This window comes from Mauremys reevesii, linkage group 13 (assembly GCF_016161935.1).
Source record: "Mauremys reevesii isolate NIE-2019 linkage group 13, ASM1616193v1, whole genome shotgun sequence".
NCBI lineage: Eukaryota > Metazoa > Chordata > Testudines > Geoemydidae > Mauremys > Mauremys reevesii.
The window spans coordinates 39,970,429-39,991,697 of NC_052635.1; the positions used below are offsets into that span (position 1 = coordinate 39,970,429).

Here is a 21,269-nt window from a genome sequence, read left to right on the forward strand (position 1 = left end):
CATCCCTTGGCCCCCATTGGCCTGGAACCGCAGCCAGTGGGAGCTGCGCTTGGCCGAACCTGTGGACGCTGCAGGTAAACAAACTGTCCCGGCCCGCCAGTGGATTTCCCTGACAGGTTGCATGCCAAAGGTTGCCGAAACCTGCCTTAGACACTGTGGACCAGAGCCTGGCAGGTGTTGAGCTCTCCTTGAGGCACTGAGTGCCCTTGAGTAAGGCTTGAAACTAGCTGGTACCAGCCCAGGCAACACACTCCACCTTTCTGTAGATACTGTGTTGTTCTCCAGAGTCTCAGGTTTCATTTTTCTTAAAAGAAATCTCCATGTCGCAGTTGTGAAAAAACCACAAAAATGTGACCTTGACTGACTGATGCTGAGATGAACAAGTTGAGCTTGCAGAGAGCCTGGAACAACTGGGAGGGGCAAACTGCCCCATTCATCTAGTGAGCTGTAACTCCGATGCTCAGTGACCGTGATTTCTGTCAACACTGTGAACTATCAGAGGGGTAGCCGTGTTAGTCTGGATCTGTAAAAGCAGCAAAGAATCCTGTGGCACCTTATAGACTAACAGACGTTTTGCAGCATGAGCTTTCGTGGGTGAATACCCACTTCGTCGGATGCAAGTGACCCACTTCGTCACTTGCATCTGACGAAGTGGGTATTCACCCATGAAAGCTCATGCTGCAAAACGTCTGTTAGTCTATAAGGTGCCACAGGATTCTTTGCTGCTTTTACTGTGAACTATTTTACTGCTGCAGTAAGAAAGGAGATAGAAGATCAGAAACCTAGACAATGCAGTGAGACAGATGCTGGAACAATTTGTGGAGTGTGGGGTGCTGAGAGCCATTGAACCAAAGTGTAAACTCTGTATATAATGGAAACCACTTCAAGCCAGGGGCTGCGGGAGCACCCCCAGTTCCAGCACCTATGCACCTAGCGTGTGTGTCTCATTTTCATGCTACAAGTGGGTAGGGCTTAAGAGATACCACTATTTATTCCCTCCAGTCAGGAAGCCAGCCAGAGCCCATGGTTACACTCAAGCACAACCAAGGTGGAGCCCAGCAGGGCAGATTGCTGCATGACTCTAGTCTGACCATCTCCACAATCTCCCCTGGCCAGAGCCTCCTGTTGTCCACATGGGCACAGTTTGCTAGGGGCAGAGCTGACTCCCACCCCCTCTCCCTTGCCCCGGGCCCCCTTAGTTACAGCCAGTGGAAGGGGGGGGGCGCGGGATCACGCCCCAGAAGAACGGCACGAGCCCTGCAGCTCCCCGCTCCTTCCCCGGGAGCCCTGTGTCGCGCGCCCACCCCCCTCGTCCCAGCCACGCGCGCTCCGGAGTTGGCACCTGCCGCGGCCCCAAGCTCTGCCTCCGGAGCGGAGCGGAGCGTGCCGAGCACACCGGGCTCTGCCTGCACCTCTAGCAACTACTGACAAGGGCCGCGGGCATCTCCCCCCGCCGGCGCGGGAGGGGGAGCTCCTCCCCCCCTCATCGCTCCGCGGGTCCCCGCCTCTCCGGGAAGCGGCCGCGGTATCCCCGCGCCGATCCCTGCAGCGGGGGCGGCACGTGCCGCCCAGGCCGCTCCTCCAACCCGCTTTATAAGCGGGGAGGCTGCGGTGCAGCGGCTCAGACCCGCTCGCGTTCCGGTCACCGCCTCCTCTGCTGGCCATGGGGCGCCTGGCTGCGCTGCTTCTCCTGGCGGTAGGTGCGCGGGGCGCCGCGGGGCTGGGGCAGGCTGGAGCGGTGCGCAGGCAGCGGATGCGGGAGCTGGGGACGCTCCGGAGAAAGGATACACAAGAGTCTGCCTAGGCGTCCTCCGTACCTGTGCCACCAGCTACACCCCACCGCATTAAACTGCCCCACTGTGGGAACGCCGGGTGTGTGGGGGAGCCTTTGGAAATAGAAATCTTTGCCCTTGAAATAGTTTGCCTGTTAACCTGCCTTCTTCAGAGAGGCGCTGATCTCAAGGAGGTGGGCTTGGACAACTTTGGTTTTTGTTTTTTAATAATATCACTTTTAAGCACTTTGATTTTTAATCAATTTACAGTTTCATAGTTGTGGGAAGTTATGGAGGGGCCAGATACTAATTATTTAATGACAGTAGATGAGATTTTAAAAAGTTAAGGCTTTATAACCATTAAAACACAAGTTGTCAACAGCATAATAGACAAAGTAAATATCCTTAAATCAATTCTAGTACATTTTGAAGCAGAATTTTTCTTACATTGTCTAGCTGTAAATTTAAATAATCATGGATGGAAATTTGTCAGTTTGTGTATCTTCGGTGAAATCAACGTTTACCAACAAAAATCTAATCCTTACAAGCCTACAAATCAATTAATGATTTAGATAATGGCATAGAGCACGGGTTCTCAAACTGGGGGTCAGGACTCCTCAGGGGGTTGCGAGGTTATTATATGGGGGGGTTGCGAGCTGTCAGCCTCCACCCCAAACCCTGCTTTGCATCCAGTATTTATAATGGTGTTAAATATATAAAAAAGTTTTTTTAATGTATAAGGGGGATCACACTCAGAGGCTTGCTATGTGAAAGGGCTCACCAGTACAAAAGTCTGAGAACCCCTGGCATAGAAGCAGAATTTTTCTTATATTGTCTAGCTTTAAATGTAAATGATCATGGATGGCAATTTGTCAGTTTGTGTATGTTCGGTGAAATCAACGTTTACTAACAAAAATCTAATCCTTCCAAGCCTACAAATCAATTAATCAATAATTTAGATAATGTCGTAGAGAGTACACTTATAAAGTTTGCCGATGGTACCTAGCTGGGAGAGGTTGCAAGTGCTTTGGAGGATAGGATTAAAATTCAAAATGATCTGGACAAACTGGAGAAATGGTCTGAAGTAAATACAATGAAGTTCAATAAGGACAAATGTAAAGTTCTCCACTTAAGAAGGAACAATCAGTTGCACACCTACAAAATGGGAAATGACTGCCTAGGAAGGAGTACTGCGGAAAGGGATCTGGGGGTCATAGTGGACCACAAGCTAAATACGAGTCAACAGCGTAACACTGTTGCAAAAAAAGCAAACATAATTCTGGGATGTATTAGCAGGAGTGTTGTAAGCAAGACACGAGAAGGAATTCTTCTGCTCTATTCTGCACTGATTAGGCCTCAGCTGGAGTATTGTGTCCAGTTCTGGGCGCCACATTTCAGGAAAGATGTGGACAGATTGGAGAAGGTCCACAGAAGAGCAACAAAAATGATTAATGGTCTAGAAAACATGACCTAAGAGGGAAGATTGAGAAAATTTGGTTTGTTTAGTCTGGAGAAGAGAAGACTGAGAGGGGACATGATAACAATTTTCAAGTACATAAAAGGTTGTTACAAGGAGAAGGGAGAAAAATTGTTCTTCTTGTCCTATCCTCAGAGGTTAAGAAGCAATGGGCTTAAATTGCAGCAAGGGTGGTTTAGGTTGGACATGAGGAAAAACTTCCTAACTATCAGGGTGGTTAAGCACTGGAATAAATTGCCTAGGGAGGTTGTGGAATCTCCATCATTGGGGATTTTTAAGAGCAGGCTGGACAAACACCTGTCAGGAATGGTCTAGATAATACTTAGTCCTGCCTTGACTGCAGGGGACTGGACTAGATGACCTCTCGAGGTCCATTCCAGGTCTATGATTCTATGAAATAGGTTCCTAATAACCAAACAAGTTGAAGATATTGCTACAAGGTAAAGTGATGGAAATAACCAAACAAGTTGAAGATATTGCTACAAGGTAAAGTGATGGAAATAATACATAAAGTGTTGGTACCAATCTCAGTCCCCAGTTCTACAAGGAATTACTTTAAAGCATATGAATAGTCCCATTAAGATGAGTGGAACTACAGTAGAAGCTGAGAGTTACAAACTGACCCATTGAACTACACGCTTCACTTGGAACCAAAAGTACACAATCAGGCAGCAGCAGAAATAATAATAATAATAATAATAATAAAAAAGCAAATACAGTACAGTATTAAATGTAAACAACTAAAAAAAAAGGAGAGTTAAATTTTTTTTGACAAGGTAAGGAAACTGTTTCTGTGCTTGTTTCATTAAAATTAAGATGGTTAATGTCACGGAGTCCCCGGGTGATGCTCTGGAACTGCTCCCCACAAAGCCAGTCAGGACTTTGGGGAGCCTCCTCTCCCTTGGAGCCGACTGTTCTCAGGGCAAGAAGCTCACACGACTTCACCTTCATGGGTCTGACCTTGGAGCATTCAGCATATGCTCCTCCATGTGCTTCCCACAGCGAGTCCGCCCAGGGTCCCACAGCGTCCTGCACCCGCACTTCGCAGTCAGATGTGACTCTCAGCCAGCCAGTAAAACAGAGGTTTATTAGATGACAGGAACACGGTCTAAAACAGAGCTTGTGGGTACAGAGAACCAGGGCCGCCCAGAGGGGGGGGCAAGTGGGGCAATTTGCCCCCGGCCTCCGCAGGGGCCCCCAAGAGAACGGCCGAGGCTCCTGCCCCGGCCCGACCCCGCCTCCGCTCCTCACCCGGAGCCTCAGCGCACTCCGCAGCGTCCAGGGACAGCGACGTAGCGTGGCTCCAGTGGGGCCCCTGCGCTCCGCCCCGCTCAGAGCCGCGTGGGGAGGGGGCGGGGCTGCGAGTTCCAGCGGGGCCTGAGCTCAGCTCCCTCCGCTCGGCGTGGAGCTCGCAGCCCCGCCCCCTCCCCACGCGGCTCCGGCCCTGCCAGAGACACGCTGCAGCTGTGGAAGGATACTCCTGTATGCACTGAGGCTCCGGGTGAGAGGGAAATGGGGGGTAAGGAGCCAGGGGTTGGCTAAGGGGCAGGGAGTCCCAGGGACAGTCAGGGGACAGGGATGGGGCAGAGGTTGGGGACAGGGAATGGGGAGGTTGGATTGTGGGTATTCCGGGGGTCTGTCAGGACTCAGCGAAGGGGTGGATAGGGGTTAGGGTAGTCAGGGGACAGGGAGCAGGGTTGGGGTGCCAGGGTGGTGGTTGGGGGTGGGGTCTCTGGGGGACGGTGAGGGGACAAGGAGCAGGATGGGTTGGGGATTCTGGGGTGGGGTGGGCAGTCGGGGGGCAGGAAGTGGGTGGGGGTCCGATAGGGGGCAGGGCCAGGCTGTTTGGGAGGCACAGTCTTTCCTACTCTAAAGCTCATTCAGCAGTTTGAGGCTTGCAGAAGAGCCAAGCTGTTAGCTTTTCCATTAGGGCTACCATCCCTTTCACTTCTCAAATGCCAAATTATAGTCTATATTTAATTTCAGTGCCATAGGGAGGTTCATGTCAGAGGAGGGTAGCTTCATTTAAAATTAGCCACTGGGGGAGGGATCACACGAGAAGAGCAATATCCTACACCACCTACCTCCTTTCCAACCTTACCAAGGAAGACCCCACTACCCCGCATTCCCTGAGGCTTCAGAGGGGTTAATTCAGTGGTTTTCAAACTTTTGTCCTGGTGACCCCTTTCACATAGCAAACCTCTGAGTGTGACTCCTCCCCCTTTATAAATTGAAAACACTTTTTTATATATTTAACACTATTATAAATGCTGGAAGCAAAGCAGGGTTTGAGGTGGAGGCTGACAACTCGCGACCTCCAGTAATAACCTCGTGATCCCCTGAGGGGTCCCGACCCCCAGTTTGAGAATTCCTGGGTTAATTTAATTTTAGCACCCTGTGTCCATTCACATGCATGTGCTATTTTGAGCATTTCAGTTTTCACAATATAGGCTCATCCCAGATTCTGGAACAAGCTCAAATGCTCAGTTTGTGGAGTATGTACATAGTCTATACTAAAGACAAACCCACAGTAACTGTCTCCAGTTTGTGAGGGACCCTATGGAGCCAGTCTCTAGGAAACACAAATGCATGGAGGTTAAGTCCATTAATGGCTGTTAGCCAGGATGGGTAAGGAATGGTGTCCCTAGCCCCAGTTTGTCAGAGGGTGGAGATGGATGGCAGGGGAGAGATCACTTGATCATTACCTGTTAGGTTCACTCCCTCTGGGGCACTTGGCATTGGCCATTGTCGGTAGACAGGGTACTGGGCTGGATGGACCTTTGGTTTGATACAGTATGGCTGTTCTTATGTTCTAACCTAAATGAACCCAAAGTTATGGAGACAGATACGAGTCAAGGAACCAGCAGGGTATCAGAAACCTGGAAAAATCTCTGACTGGATGGGCTCAGGCGTTTGGTCACAAGCTGAGGTGGTTCAAAAGTTTTGGATTTTTTTAAGCAGAATTTTTTTATTGTTTCTTTAAACAATCAAACACAGCAAGCAGCAAATATTTGGCCACACACTTCTGAAACCCCAAAACATATTCAGGTTTTGGCAGACTAATTTCAGCTTTTCAATTAAAAAAAACACAACAAATTTTGAAGGAAAGCAGACATTGTCCGTGATTTTTTTCTGCTTTTTAAAAGCCCCTAGTTTTCGATCCAAAAAAAGTTTTGATGGAAAATATTTGTCCAACCCTTTTAATGAGCTTTAGTGTCTTTTAGCACTAGCTGATGCTGAGAACCAGTGATACCTTGGAAAGAAGTTTTCTCAAAACTGGGTTTGTGCCGAGATGCGGAAGGTTTATTTTTCCCAGGGCCGCTCATGGGAGGGGGAGGGGAAGGAGGAGGGGGGTTGCAAGTGGGGCAATTTGCACCGGGCCCCGCAGGGGCCCCCATGAGAATATAGTATTACAATTTTTTTTATGGAAGGGGCCCCTGAAATTGCTTTGCCCCAGGCCCCCTGAATCCTCTGGGCGGCCCTGCAGAGAACAGGACCCCTCAGCCGGCTCCATTCTGGGGCCCAGCGAGCCAGACAACCCCATCTGCACTCAGTTCCCGTCCCCAGCCAGCTCCCAACTGAAATCCCCTCCAGCCCCTCCTTCTCTGCAGAGTTCCTTTCCAGGGCCAGGAGGTCACCTGACCTCTTTGTTCTCCCACACCTTTAGCATCCCCTTGCGGGGGGTGGGGAAAAGTTCCGGGCCGTTCGTTGCCAGGAGACAGAGCATTGGCCAGAAACTGAGGCACCCACACAGTATTCAGAGGAAACATTAAGAACAGTTCCACTTTGTCACAGTTCAAAGCAACATTTTCTTCTACATAGTAAAGTTTCAAAGCTGTATTAAGTCAATATTCAGTTGTAAACTTTTGAAAGAACCACCATAACATTTTGTTCAGAGTTACGAACATTTCAGAATTACAAATTACCTCCATTCTCTGAGGTTCTACTGTAGTGACATGCTTGAAGTTAAGCCATGCCATGAAAGGGGGAACAATATTTCTCTGACCAGCAGTTCACACTTTTGTATGGTGTTTAAGGAAATGGGTATGGACCTTGGAGTAACTTCATTCATTTCAGTTGCAATAAAGCAGACCTTTGTACTGTGCTTGTGCTTAATGCCCTTTATGATAAAAACTTGGTCTTCCATGGAAAAGCTTGTTTGTGTTTGCAGATAACTAGTTCTACATAATATCCTTTCATATACTATTATGATGTTCCCCTCTGGTGTAATCTGGACCCGTGATCTGCTTGGTCACTCCAATCCTTGACTCTGGGAGCCAACCTTACTCTGCTCTGCTGTGAGAACCCCGCTCCTGGGCTGTTCACGCACAGCCTCTGGCATGTAAGCTGCTCCCAGCTACTTGCAACTGAATGACACTAGCTAATATCTCCTTGCCCACTGGATGCTGCAAGCTTATATGAGTTAATCAATTTAACAAAGAAAACTGATACGTACCAGAGTTGTTATCCCAAGGGGAGCCTCTGACATGGTTCAAACCAAACACACTGCTTTAGGTAGAATAAAAAACCCAAATGTATTAACTATAAAGATTATAAATCAACGCATAACAAGTCAGATCTGGTCAAAAGAAATAAAGGATTCTGTCGTTTGTTCAGCTGCAGAACTCCCCCAGCTAACAACTGGGACAGTTTCCTTAATTCCTGCCCCGGCACCTGAGGACATGTTGCCTTGTGCTGGAAAGGAGCTAGTCTCAGCCCGCCCATATTTGGAAGCACCCTGCTTCCCTGTTTTATAGACCTGCGGTTCACCGCTCCGGGCCAACATTTTCATAGTTGTGGGACGTTATGGAGGAGCCAGACACTAATTATTTGATGACAGTAGTTGAGATTTAAAAAGATAAGGCTTTATACCCGTTAAAACACAAGTTGTCAAAAGCATAATAGACAAAGTAAATATCCTTAAATCAATTCTAGTACATTTTGAAGCAGAATTTTTCTTACATTCTCTAGCTTTAAATGTAAATGATCATGGATGGCAATTTGTCAGTTTGTGTATGTTCGGTGAAATCAACATTTACTAACAAAAATCTAATCCTTCCAAGCCTACAAATCAATTAATCAATAATTTAGATAATGTCGTAGAGAGTACACTTATAAAGTTTGCCGATGGTACCTAGCTGGGAGAGGTTGCAAGTGCTTTGGAGGATAGGATTAAAATTCAAAATGATCTGGACAAACTGGAGAAATGGTCTGAAGTAAATACAATGAAGTTCAATAAGGACAAATGTAAAGTTCTCCACTTAGGAAGGAACAATCAGTTGCACACCTACAAAATGGGAAATGACTGCCTAGGAAGGAGTACTGCGGAAAGGGATCTGGGGGTCGTAGTGGACCACAAGCTAAATACGAGTCAACAGCGTAACACTGTTGCAAAAAAAGCAAACATAATTCTGGGATGTATTAGCAGGAGTGTTGTAAGCAAGACACGAGAAGGAATTCTTCTGCTCTATTCCGCACTGATTAGGCCTCAGCTGGAGTATTGTGTCCGGTTCTAGGTGCCATGTTTCAGGAAAGATGTGGACAGATTGGGGAAAGTCCACAGAAGAGCAACAAAAATGATTAATGGTCTAGAAAACATGACCTAAGAGGGAAGATTGAGAAAATTGGGTTTGTTTAGTCTGGAGAAGAGAAGACTGAGAGGGGACATAACAATTTTCAAGTACGTAAAAGGTTGTTACAAGGAGGAGGGAGAAAAATTGTTCTTCTTGAGGATAGGACAAGAAGCAATGGGTTTAAATGGAAGCAAGGGCGGTTTAGGTTGGACATGAGGAAAAACTTCCTAACTATCAGGGTGGTTAAGCACTGGAATAAATTGCCTAGGGAGGTTGTGGAATCTCCATCATTGGGGATTTTTAAGAGCAGGTTGGACAAACACCTGTCAGGAATGGTCTAGATAAAACTTAGTCCTGCCTTGAGTGCAGGGGACTGGACTAGATGACCTCTTGAGGTCACTTCCAGGTCTATGATTCTATGAAATAGATTCCTTTGTGCAAAAAATAACCAAACAAGTTGACGATGTTGCTACAAGGTAAAGCGATGGAAATAATAAATAAAAAGTGTTGGTACCAGTCTCAGTCCCCAGTTCTACAAAGAATTACTTTAAAGCATATGAATAGTCCCATTAAGATGAGTGGAACTACAGTAGAACCTGAGAGTTACGAACAGACCCATTGAACTACACGCTTCATTTGAACTGAAAGTACACAATCAGGCAGCAGCAGAAATAATAATAATAATTAAAAAAAAGCAAATACAGTACAGTACCGTGTTCAATGTAAACGACTAAAAAAAGGGAAAGTTTAAAATTTTGTTGACAAGGTAAGGAAACTGTTTCTGTGCTTGTTTCATTAAAATTAAGATGATTAAAAGCAACATTTTCTTCTGCACAGTAAAGTTTCAAAGCTGTATTAAGTCAATATTCAGATGTAAAATTTTGGAAGAACCACCATAACATGTCATTCAGAGTTACGAACATTTCAGAATTACAAATTACCTCCATTTCTGAGGTGCTCATAACTCTGAGGTTCTATTGTAGTGACATGCTTGTGAAAGTCTCTGCAGAATTAACTATCATAAGCAAACCATAACTGTGCAATGCTCCTGCTGCAGAGGACATTTGTGCATGTGTGTGTATGTGTGAGAGAGAGAGAGAAGTGATGGGTAGGGGCTGATGTCGGGTTTCCACCCTCCCCCTGCCTCTGTCTGAATTTACAAGACAGCATGCTGACACACTGTCCTCCAAAACACACGTTCTCTCCCCCCACATACACGCAACACACTCCCTGTCATACTCCCCACCCCCTCATTTGAAAAGCAGCTGGCAATCTAGTAGGATGCCCATGGAACAATGGGATTGGAAAACCTGCATTATGTGACGCATTAAGCATTGCAAACCCTTTCCAAAGCACGCTGCAGCCACTTGCACACTGGGATAGCTCCCACAACGCACTGCTCTCTGTGGCGTTGTAAGAGCTGCTAATGTGGACGTGCTCCACAGTCACAAGGAGCAAGTGTGAACACAGGGCAGCGCTTTCCCTGCTGCTGTCTCCGAGGGCTGGTTTATCTCCAGGCACACTACATCTGCAAGTGTAGCCACAGCCTGAGTCTGTTGTAGAGTGAAAGGAAGGGAATTGTGGCTGGAACGGTTATGGGCTTTACCAGGCACAGACTGAGTTATGGCCACATTCTGTTCCTGCTTACTGAGCACCTGAAGCCAGCACTTCTCAGGATATGGTCCTGTGGAAATGGCAGAGAATGACTTGCCCGCCGCATATACTGGAAGGGTGTGAATACCGACGAGAGAGAGAAATCACCATGGTACAAAGTGGCTGTAGCTAAAAATAATGGAATGAAATGAAGAGGAGGGTAACTAGGGGAGCACGTAGCTGAGCTTTACAAGATTGTGGAATAACTTCCCATGGAAAATGGTGAAAGCCCCAGCCAGTGGGCCATATTGTTCAGTGAGTTAATGAACAGCAATTGATATTAATAATGCATAGCACAATATAGCCCTGGGAGACACTTCAAACTAGCATGTGAAGCATTAGAACGTATACATTGGAGATCAATCCTGCACTCTCCCCAGGGGATAGACTAGAGGACCTGATAACATGCCATGAAAGGGGGAACAATATTTCTCTGACCAGCAGTTCACACTTTTGTATGGTGTTTAAGGAAATGGGTATGGACCTTGGAGTAACTTCATTCATTTCAGTTGCAATAAAGCAGACCTTTGTACCGTGCATGTGCTTAATGCCCTTTATGATAAAAAGTTGGTCTTCCATGGAAAAGCTTGTTTGTGTTTGCAGATAATTAGTTCTACATAATATCCTTTCATATACTATTATGATGTTCCCCTCTGGTGTAATCTGGACCCGTGATCTGCTCGGTCACTCCAATCCTTGACTCTGGGAGCCAGCCTTACCCTGCTCTGCTGTGAGAACCCCGCTCCTGGGCTGTTCACGCACAGCCTCTGGCATGTAAGCTGCTCCCAGCTACTTGTAACTGAATGACACTAGCTAATATCTCCGGTCCCAGACACAACCCTAGGAACCTCCGTCTCGCAGTGTCCAGTTATGGCCACTGGACTTGCAAGCTTATATGAGTTCATCTGTTTAACAAAGAAATTGATATGCACTAGGCTTGTTATGCCAAGGGGAGTCTCTGACACACTTCAAAGCAAATGCACTGCTTCAGGTAGAATAAACAAACAAATGTATTAACTATAAAGATAGTTTTTAAGTGATTATAAGTCAAACCATAACAAGTGGGATTTGGTCAAATGAAATAAAAGCAAAACGCATTCTAAGCTGATCTTAACACTTTCAGTGCCCTTACAAACTTAGATGTTTCTCACCACAGGGTGGCTGGTTGCTCTTCAGCCAGGCTCTCCCCTTTGATCAGTACTTCAGTCGCTTGGTGTGGTGTCTGTAGATGTAGGTGGAAAAGAGAGAGAGAGCATGGCAAATGTCTCTCCTTTTTTCATGTCCTTTTTTCCCTCTTGGCTTTGCCCCCGCCCCCCGCTTCAGAGTCAGGTGAGCATTACCTCATCGCAGTTCCAAACTGACCAAAGGAAGGGGGGTGATTCCCTCGAGAATCTAAGGGCTTGTCTGCACCACACAGCTTTTAGTGACAAGGCTGGGTCAACACAGCCTTGTCGCTAAAAGTCAGCGTGTGTAAACGCTCTTTGTTGGTACTTTGTCGGCACTTTTGCCGACAAAATACTTCCAGCTCCTGCCAATAAAGCGGGGTTCACACTGCCACTTGCATTGGCAAAACTTTTGTCTTTCCCGGGGAGGCTTTTTTAAGTACCCATGAAAGACAAACGTTTTGTCAATAACTTCACAGTATAGACCTACCCTAACAGATTTTTTTGTTGCTGCCTACGCCAGCATCTTTTGTTCTTGTGAGGTTGGGCTGGGTTTGCCCCATACCTGCCCAGATGAGGTGTCAACTGCCTGTCTGCTCTTGGAGAGTTCTTGTCTGGGCCTGCTTTAAGCCATAAGGGTACAGTTTCAGCCTCACAACTATATACATGAAATTATAGCCCATAACATAACTATAACATCACTATAAAACAATACTTAGTACATCATGAGCCTTCTGTAGACACCTGACATGACAAACTTTGCATTGGAAACCACACAATCATTTTACAGGGATGAACATGGGGGTGTTGGGTATTCCCCCAACGTACAGAGCGTCACAACTAAAGAGACAGAGAGCTCTCAAAAGGATGGGCTTTCTTTTCTGGTCATAAATGGCACTCGCAACACTTGATCCACAATTACATTGCAGTTGCAAATCAAATAGTTTAGTGGGCTTGACTGCCCCTGCAAATAATTTTGCAGGTAAAAAATTGAAAATTCCGGTTTTGTGGGTACAGGCTACATCTGGAAAATGGAGCCTAAGTCTCAGCTTTGTTGAAAACATACCCCCACTTGTGAGCTCAACATTGAAAATGCCACAGCTGTGAAAGTTGTTTTGTAGAACGTCTTTCCTTTAATTTGCAAAGGGGCCCAAGGGAGTGAGTTAGCTATTGAAGTTCCATGGGAGTTGGGGTCTTGACTCCCTTAGTCTCCATTGAAAATCTCACCTGCAGACCAAATAGAGTGGGATTTTCAAAATTGTTCAGGGTTGGCGTGGTTCTTCTCCCCACGATACTGACATTGGTGGGAAGTGTGTTAAACCACCACTGAGTGCTTTTGAAAATCCCACCTGATAAGTCCTTGTTTTAGGACCTAACACTTTAAGCCATAAATGTCAATGAGCTCACTCTTAAAGCAAAGAAATAATTGACCACTTGCTTATGTAAGAGTATCCTGTACTACGGTAATTATCCTTTTGGGTTAAGTACTGGTATGTTGTAGGACTGCGTATCAGAATATTAGTATTTCCTAGTATTTGTTTGGATTTGGGAAAAAAACACAAATTTATGGAGTCAGGTGTGAAGCAACACTATTACAAGAAGATAAACAAATCTATGATACTAACAACTTTTAGTAAGTTCTGGAGAGATAAAGAAACCCAATCCACTATAAATCAAGCTCTGTTTTGTACTTCACAATTTGGGAAATGCTTGATGAGAACTCTTCTTAGAGTCAGATGTCTGTTGGTTCCTTTTTCTATCTGAAAAAGCAATGTACTTTCTGTTGGGTAAGTAGATTATTACATAAGTCTCACAGACATCTTATAATTAGCCATCCCTCTAATTAAAGCCATTTTGTTTTATAAGGTTACTGCTGCCAGCAACACCTCTCCTGAAAAGGACAGTGTCAGTCTAATAAAGGCCATCAACAAGACAAGCAGCAAGGTTTGTTGGTCTACTAATTTACTTAATAAATAATGTATTTAAAATTGGGAATAGAGTGATATGTAAATTTTTAGGATTTGCAATGCTAGTCTTGGCTTGCAAGAAATCACCATGATGTGAAAAGGCAGGGAAGAATTAGTTGCATTATTAAAAGGCCAGGTCACACTCTTTGATGAACCCTTTATGCTTGAGAAGTTGAAGGGAAGAGTGGCCTATTTGCAAAATTATTTCCATCAGTACCTGCCCCCCTTGCATCTAAGTGCCAAATTTGTTCTTGTGGCTGCGCCTGTTAGTATGTATGTTTGGGGAAAAGTTCACTCCCTATTAGAGGAAGTATTAGAGCAGGGGTAGGCAACCTATGGCACGTGTGCCAAAGGCGGCACACAAACGTGCCGATTTTCAGTGGCACTCGCACTGCCCGGGTCCTGGCCACCAGTCTGGGGGGGCTCTGCATTTTAATTTAATTTTAAATGAAGCTTCTTAAACTTTTTAAAAACCTTATTTACTTTACATACAACAATAGTTTAGTTATATATTATAGACTTCTAGAAAGAGACCTTCTAAAAACATTAAAATGTATTACTGGCACGCACAACTTTCCATTAGAGTGAATAAATGAAGACTCGGCACAGCACTTCTGAAAGGTTGCCGACCCCTGTATTAGAAAGTAGACAGGTACAACACTTGATCAATCACTTTCTTCCCTCTTGTCTATTGCATCCCACATAGGGCTGGGAATCAGGAAATTCCAAGTTCTAATCCCAGTTCTATTGAAAACTGTAATGATTTTAAAATATTAGGTTTATACTCAGACTTATTACATTTATAAAATAGTTTAATCATAAAAGCAAAATCTGCAATTCACAATCTAATTGGAGAGTCGTCTCCCACTTTTGTGACCTGAATTCATTATTATATCAACAGGGGCTGGATCATTATCAGTCAGACAATCTTCGTCCTCTACGGCGTACAAAAAGGAGATGGGTTATAACCACCTTTGAACTTGAAGAGGAGGACAAAGGACCATTCCCTAAACTTGCTGGAGAGGTAAAACAAAACCTCTTAGTAAGGATATTCCTACTTTCCTGTATAGAATACTATCCATCGCAGATTGAGGCCTCCAATATAATGGGGTGGAGAGGCTGCCACTCTTCCACTGTGGAGCATGATTGGTCTTCATTCGAGAGACTGGTACCTTCCTTACACACCACATAAGATAGAAACATAAGAACTGTCATAGCAGGTTGGACCAGTTGTCCATCTAGACCAGTATTCCTTCCCTGACAGTGATCAGCCCCAGCTGCTTCAGAGGAAGCAAAGAAATCCATGGACAACTCAGGAAAAAGTGTCCATAGGAGTTGTTTCTTTCTATGAGTTAGCATTAGGTACATTAGAGTTTATATGGAAGAGAAATCCAATAGAAAACTAAAGTCTTTGTTTGTTCCTTATTTGATTAACCTTTTGGTCTTTCATGACAGTACATTGCCTCTTATTCCATGGCTACTTAGTCTCCTTAATAGCCTCTTGAAGGGATTATGTGAAAGACTTTTTGAAAGTCCAACTGGTTCTCCATTATCTACTGGTTGTTGTTTTTTTGGACACACTAAAAGAACTGTGTTAGGGAGGTTTGATATTCCTTTACAGAAGCAGTGCTGGCTTGTCCCTGTCATATTATGTTCATCTAGGCATTTTTTTGTAGTATTCATCTATTTTTAATTGTCGTTTCAACAAGATTACTTGATGATCAAGTAAGGTTCACTAGTCTGTAATTCAGAGTGATCATATCTTAAAGATAGGCATAACTTTTTGCTGTTCTCAGTATCAGCTTTTACAGTTGCTGATTTTGATGAGTGATTATAGATTTTTGGTAACAGCTCACACCCTTTGTTCTTCAGTTCCTTCAGAACACTTGGGTCCAAGTTAACTAGGCCTGGGGATTCGTTGCTCTTTAATTTATGAACTTGTCCTTGCTCTTAATACATTAGGGTCCAATCCAACTGGTTTCTATTAATTTCAATAGGATTTGGATCAAACGCTTAATTACAAAGGCTCCATAACTACTATGAAGATCTCCCACTTCTGGTAAAAATTGCTTCTTATCAAAAATTGGCATCACAATTTGAATTAACATAGTAGCTAGAAACATCCTATGGTATTTATTCTCCCAGAGTGTGGAGTCATATAACTATGACTACAGAAATGTACCAGATGAATTTGTTGTCCTGAATTTTTGTCAATGTATCTTTAAAACCTTTAAATCCTGGTGCTGAAACTTAATCCTTATGATGCAGTTAGCTTTTCACTAATGCTCCATTTCTTTTGTAGCTGTTCAACAACGTGTCATATAATGTGTCCATAAAATATTTAATCAGTGGACCTGGTGTAAATGAATCTCCAGAGTTTGGGTTGTTTTCTATAGAAGACGATGCCAATGGACATGTGTACGTGCATCGTACCATTGACAGAGAGAAGACCCCCTTTTTTAAGGTAAATAGAGTTTAGAAGAACAGTGAAGCATATGGCAACTCTAAATGACTCTCCCAGTGCTAAATGTTTCATGTGAAGGAGGAAATCCAGCAGTAAATTCAAGTCTGTATTTGTTTGTTACTTTCTTGCTTAACTCTTATGATAAATATCATATGAGTTAACATAAATATGTCAATAAATATCTGCATGGCCAATGATCTCCATAAAATTGCTTAAATTATCTAAACATTGATCAATGTCCTTGTCTAACCTTTGTGCCATGCTTGAAGTTCTGCAAACCCAGAATTTTACTCCTTGCATAGCTACAGTGATATTGCTAGGAAGCAGCACAAGCAGTTCTAAGGAAGCATGGTTGAACCTGAAGTCTAAGGTTCTTGTTGTACACCTCATGATAAATTGCAGTTCTAGCAGCAAAGTATGAGTTGTAAAACCATAAACTATTGTCCTGTAGTACAGTGCTGTTGCACCGTTACTGTTTCTGGAAGCAAATTTATGCTGATGTATAGAGGAAGTTATCTTCCTTCCTTGTATGCAGATGTGAGAGCTCAATGTTTAGGTACCATAACCAAAGGATGGTCTTTGTATTCAGGGAGGCTAGGCATTGTGAACCACCCTCCCAATGTAGAGTTGGGCCCTCTTCCACCACATGAGTTATTGTCTGGAGTGCTGCCCTGCAAGCACAGTGTGGAGAGGAAACCAGGCCAAGCTGGTGCATAGTTGCAGCAACTCTGAATGGCCTAGAAAGAAGCCTGCCAAGCCTGGTCCACAAACTACATCAAGTGGACCAAAAGGCAGGTGCCGCAATGGTCTTCTGAATTTACATGATGTGTTAGATTCTCCCATTGCTGGGTTATTTTGCGCTGCTGCATTTCCATTTTATCTATGTATTTATTTTTACAAAAAGTCTAGAACTTTACCATGTTTAGTTTTTAAATGCAGAGGGTAATTGTTTTGAGTTATACTAACTTTGCCAAGTGAATCAATTTATTGTTAGTGATGCAAAGCAAAAAAAAAAAAATAGCCAAATATGTTTATAACTGAAATAGCTTAAAGAGATTTCCTGTGCAATTCTGACAGCTAACTTTTGTTTCTGTATCGATATCCATTACTCAGATACGTTTTGATGTTGCAAATAGAATGACTGGGGAGATAGAGGACAGATCTTTATTTTTCAATATTAAGATTAAAGACATTAATGATAATGCACCCAAGTTTCCCAAGGAGGAATTTAACATTACTATAAAAGAAAACCATCATACAGGTAAGTGCTATCTAAAGAAGCGATTTCTAGTGGCTTATGGTTTTTTTTTCCCCTGTAGTTTTTATTCAAATATACATATGCTTAGGGCAGTATTTCTCAAACTGGGGTCACTGCTTGTGTAGGGAAAGCCCGTGGCGGGCCAAGGTGGTTTGTTTACCTGCCCCATCCACAGGTTCGGCCAATTGCAGCTCCCACTGGCCGTGGTTCACTGCTCTGGGCCAATGGGGGCTGCTGGAAGTGGCGCGGGCCGAGGGACATACTGGCCGCTGCTTCCGGCAGCTTCCATTGGCCTGGAGCGGCGAAACGCAGCCAGTGGGAGCCGCAATCGGCCAGACCTGTGGACGGGGCAAGTAAACAAACCGGCCCAGCCTGCCAGGGGCTTTCCCTATACAAGCAGCGACCCCTGTTTTGAGAAACATTGGTTTAGGGAGTGAAGGAACAATTTTCCATTTCTGTTGGAGTCATAAGTAATGTACAGAGAGGTCACAATTCTGTAAGTACCTAATAAAAGGTGCTTACAGACTGTCACAAGTATCCCCATTGCTTTCAGTACCATGATACATGCTGTTGTTTTCAGGCTTGGGCCCTAGAGTAATTCCTTTGCTACTATCACCTCTGATTGCAGTATGGCAATTGAATTAAGTCTTAACTAAAGGAAGAATTGGTCTGAAATCAGTTTCTTGCAAAGAATGCAGCAGAAAAGAGAATGCAGTTTGAGGAGTCATTTTTATCATGCAGTTTAAATGATGTTGCAAAGCTTGAGGCTTAAAGTCAAGAATTTTCCTAGACCAGAGAAGGTTCATAATGAAAGCCCTGCATGAAGTGTCTTAGTGTGCATGCATGTGAGAAGCTGTAATGCCAAAGTTATTGTATACATCAACTTTAAATACACAATGGCAGCATGTTATACAGAAACACCAAATATCTTTAGCAAAACCTCCAGCGTCCTTGAGTCTGGTACCTTTTTATCAGTCAAAACTTGCACACAATTGTAGAGAACTTAAAGGGATGGGAAGTAGACAGGGCCAGCTCCAACCTGGAAATAACAACCCCAGGGTCATACACTGTTGATGTCAATGGCAAAATTCACATTGATTTTAGTGGGAACTGGTTTAGAGCCTTTGTACGTAATTCCAGTATCCCTTATCTCCATATGGAACACAGTCATTTTCAGCAGTAGAGCTTTCAGTGTTCCTGGCAGGCACGTGGATCAGTTGTTTAGTGGTTGGACTTGGAAACTGATAGGGCTCTGCTCCTTAGAGGAGGTGCTGAGCACGTTGCAGGATTGGACCCTTTCACCCTTACAGATAAGAACATAAAAGCTGCCATACTGGGTCAGATCATGGTCTATCTTGCCCAGTATCCTGTCTCTGATAGTGGCCTGTACCAGAGCTTCAGGGGCAATGAAGAGAACAGGATAATTATGGAGTGATCCATCCTGTCTTTCATTCTTGGTTTCGGGTAGTCAGAAATTTAAGGCAGTCTTGAGCATGGGGTTGCATCCCTGACCGTCTTGCCAAATAGCCATCGACGGACCTATCCTCCATGAACTTATGCAGTTCTTTTTGAACCATGTTATACTCTTGGCTATCAGGACATCCCATGGCAATGAGTTCCGCTGGTTAGTTGTGCATTATTTGAAGAAGTACTTCCTCTTGTTTGCATTAAATCTGCTGCCTATTAATTTCATCAGATGACCCCTGGATTTTGTGTTGTTTGAAAAGGATAAATAACACTTCTCTATTCACTCCTTCCACATTTTATTGATCTCTATCATCCTCCCTTAGTCATCTCTTTTCAAAGCTGCAGCCCTAATATTTTTAGTTTTTCCTTTGCATGGAAGCCATCTCTGAATCTTTTTCAGTTCCACTAATGAACCAGATGATAAACAAAAAACTGGACTGGGTGTGCTCAGAAAGAACAGTGATGTGAACACACAGTGTGAGGCTGACTGGCAGCACTGCTGGGTTAGAAACCAGTGAATGTTTAGTAAAGGAATACAGAAATGCAATAAATATCTTTATAGTATATCTCTCTCTTACAAATTTCTGTCCCTAAATGAGCTAGTGTAATTATAATGGCGGGAGAGGAGGGAAGAGCTGCAGAGGAAGAGAAACATAAGTGGCAAACCTCAGTCCAAATGTGGAGAGAGTATGTGGCGGCACAGAGGAGTCTAGTGGACATGCAGAAGCCTTGGAGTAATGAGGGGAGAGGGGAAGTAGTAGAGAGGGATAAAGGTCATTAGGCCCAAGCACATCCATGTCAGTGTTGAGCTTGAGTAATAAATGCTTCAATTCTTCATCCTAGATGAGCCAGTTTTCCAAGTGACAGCCCTTGACAAAGATGAACAAGACACCGCTAATTCTCGGGTGACCTATTCCCTTACTACACAGACACCCAATCTGAAAGAGCCCAGATTTAACATCGTTCCTACCAGTGGTTTGATAATGATTTCAGGATGCTTGGATCATCAGGTGAAGTACATAATATGTTATGATATATACTTGCCATGTATATTTAGGTAAATGTAGGTTCATATAGGAATCTCTGGAGTACGGAGAAATTCACAAATATAAATACACTTCTACCCCGATATAACATGAATTTGGATAGAACGTGGTAAGCAGCCCTCCTCAGGGGCGGGGCTGCGTGCTCTAGCGGATCAAAGCAAGTTCAATATAACACGGTTTCACCTATAACACGGTAAGATTTTTTGGCTCCCAAGGACAGTGTTATATTGGGGTAGAAGTGTAGTTTAAAGGATCAATTTTGTAGCAGCGACCAGACACTTTTTATTCCAACCTACATTTTGGAAGTTAATTAACTTGTTTTTCAGACTGCCAGCTCTTTCAAGCTTCTGATCAAAGCCAGAGACCATGGTACTCCACAAATGTCATCTACTGCAACAGTTAACATTGCCGTTGAAGATACAAACAACCACCTGCCTGTATTTACCAAGGAAAATGTAAGGAAAAAGTGCAGCTACTTTACTGAATCATCCCAAGACGAAGAAATTTCAATCCTGCCAGGTGCCGAGTACGCTCAGTGGTAAATTAAGAGTGCTTGGCACCTTGCAAGATCAAGCTAATGTACATATGTATGTGAGTTATTAACAAAACAGCACTAAGATTTGGGGGTTGTGATGGATACTCAGCTGGACATAAACTCCTAGTGCGACACTGTGGCCAAAATTGCTAATGACATCCTGGAATGCATAAACAGGGGAATCTTGAGTTGGAGTAGAGAGATTATTTTACTTCTATATTTGGCAATGTGTGCCTGCTGCTGGAATACTGTATCCAGTTCTGATGCCCACAGTTCAAAAAGGATGTTGATAGATTGGAGTGGGTTCAGAGAAGAGCCATGACAATGATTAAAAGCTTAGAAAACTGGCCTTTAGTTATTGAGCTCCTTGAGTCTATCTATTTGGATTATCCAAGAGAAGTTTAAGGGTTGATTTGATGACATTCTATAAGTATCTATCTGAGGTAACACATATATAATAATGGACTCTTCAGTCTAGCCGAGAAAGGGATATGTCTGGAAATTAAAGCTAGACAAATGCAGACTGGAAATAAGGCATACATTTTTATTGACGTGAGTAACTAACCATTGGAACAATTCATCTATTGCTGACAATTTTTTAAATCGGTTTTTCTAAAAGATCTGCTCTAGGAATTATTTTGGGCCTGTTATACAGGAGGTCAGACTAGATGATCAGAATGGTCCCTTCTGGCCTCGGCATCTATGATGTCAATAGAAATCTCTTAAATGTTGACAGGAAGACACTTGACAGGATGTCATCAATTTCAATGGATTCCCATGTACTGATATTGGCTCCTCTAAAGGTTTTAGTGCCATTTCTGTAATCAGGTGCTATTAAAACAGCACTTACATGTTGTAGAAAAGTGAACTCACTGCTGTCACGCCCTCTTTTGG

At 43.9% G+C, this 21,269-nt stretch overlaps 1 protein-coding gene across 1 annotated transcript in view; it reads left to right on the forward strand.

The window, feature by feature from the left end:
• The first annotated feature begins 1,636 nt into the window (after positions 1–1,636).
• Positions 1,637–21,269, forward strand: part of CDH26 (cadherin 26) — a 34,781-nt gene continuing 15,148 nt past the window's right edge. The window contains exons 1-7 of the mRNA XM_039498251.1: positions 1,637–1,696; positions 13,505–13,582; positions 14,507–14,629; positions 15,908–16,069; positions 17,183–17,330; positions 19,638–19,804; positions 20,167–20,295. Coding sequence (XP_039354185.1) covers positions 1,664–1,696; positions 13,505–13,582; positions 14,507–14,629; positions 15,908–16,069; positions 17,183–17,330; positions 19,638–19,804; positions 20,167–20,295 — 840 coding nt within the window. The 5' untranslated portion in view covers positions 1,637–1,663. The remainder of the gene's footprint in view (positions 1,697–13,504; positions 13,583–14,506; positions 14,630–15,907; positions 16,070–17,182; positions 17,331–19,637; positions 19,805–20,166; positions 20,296–21,269) is intronic.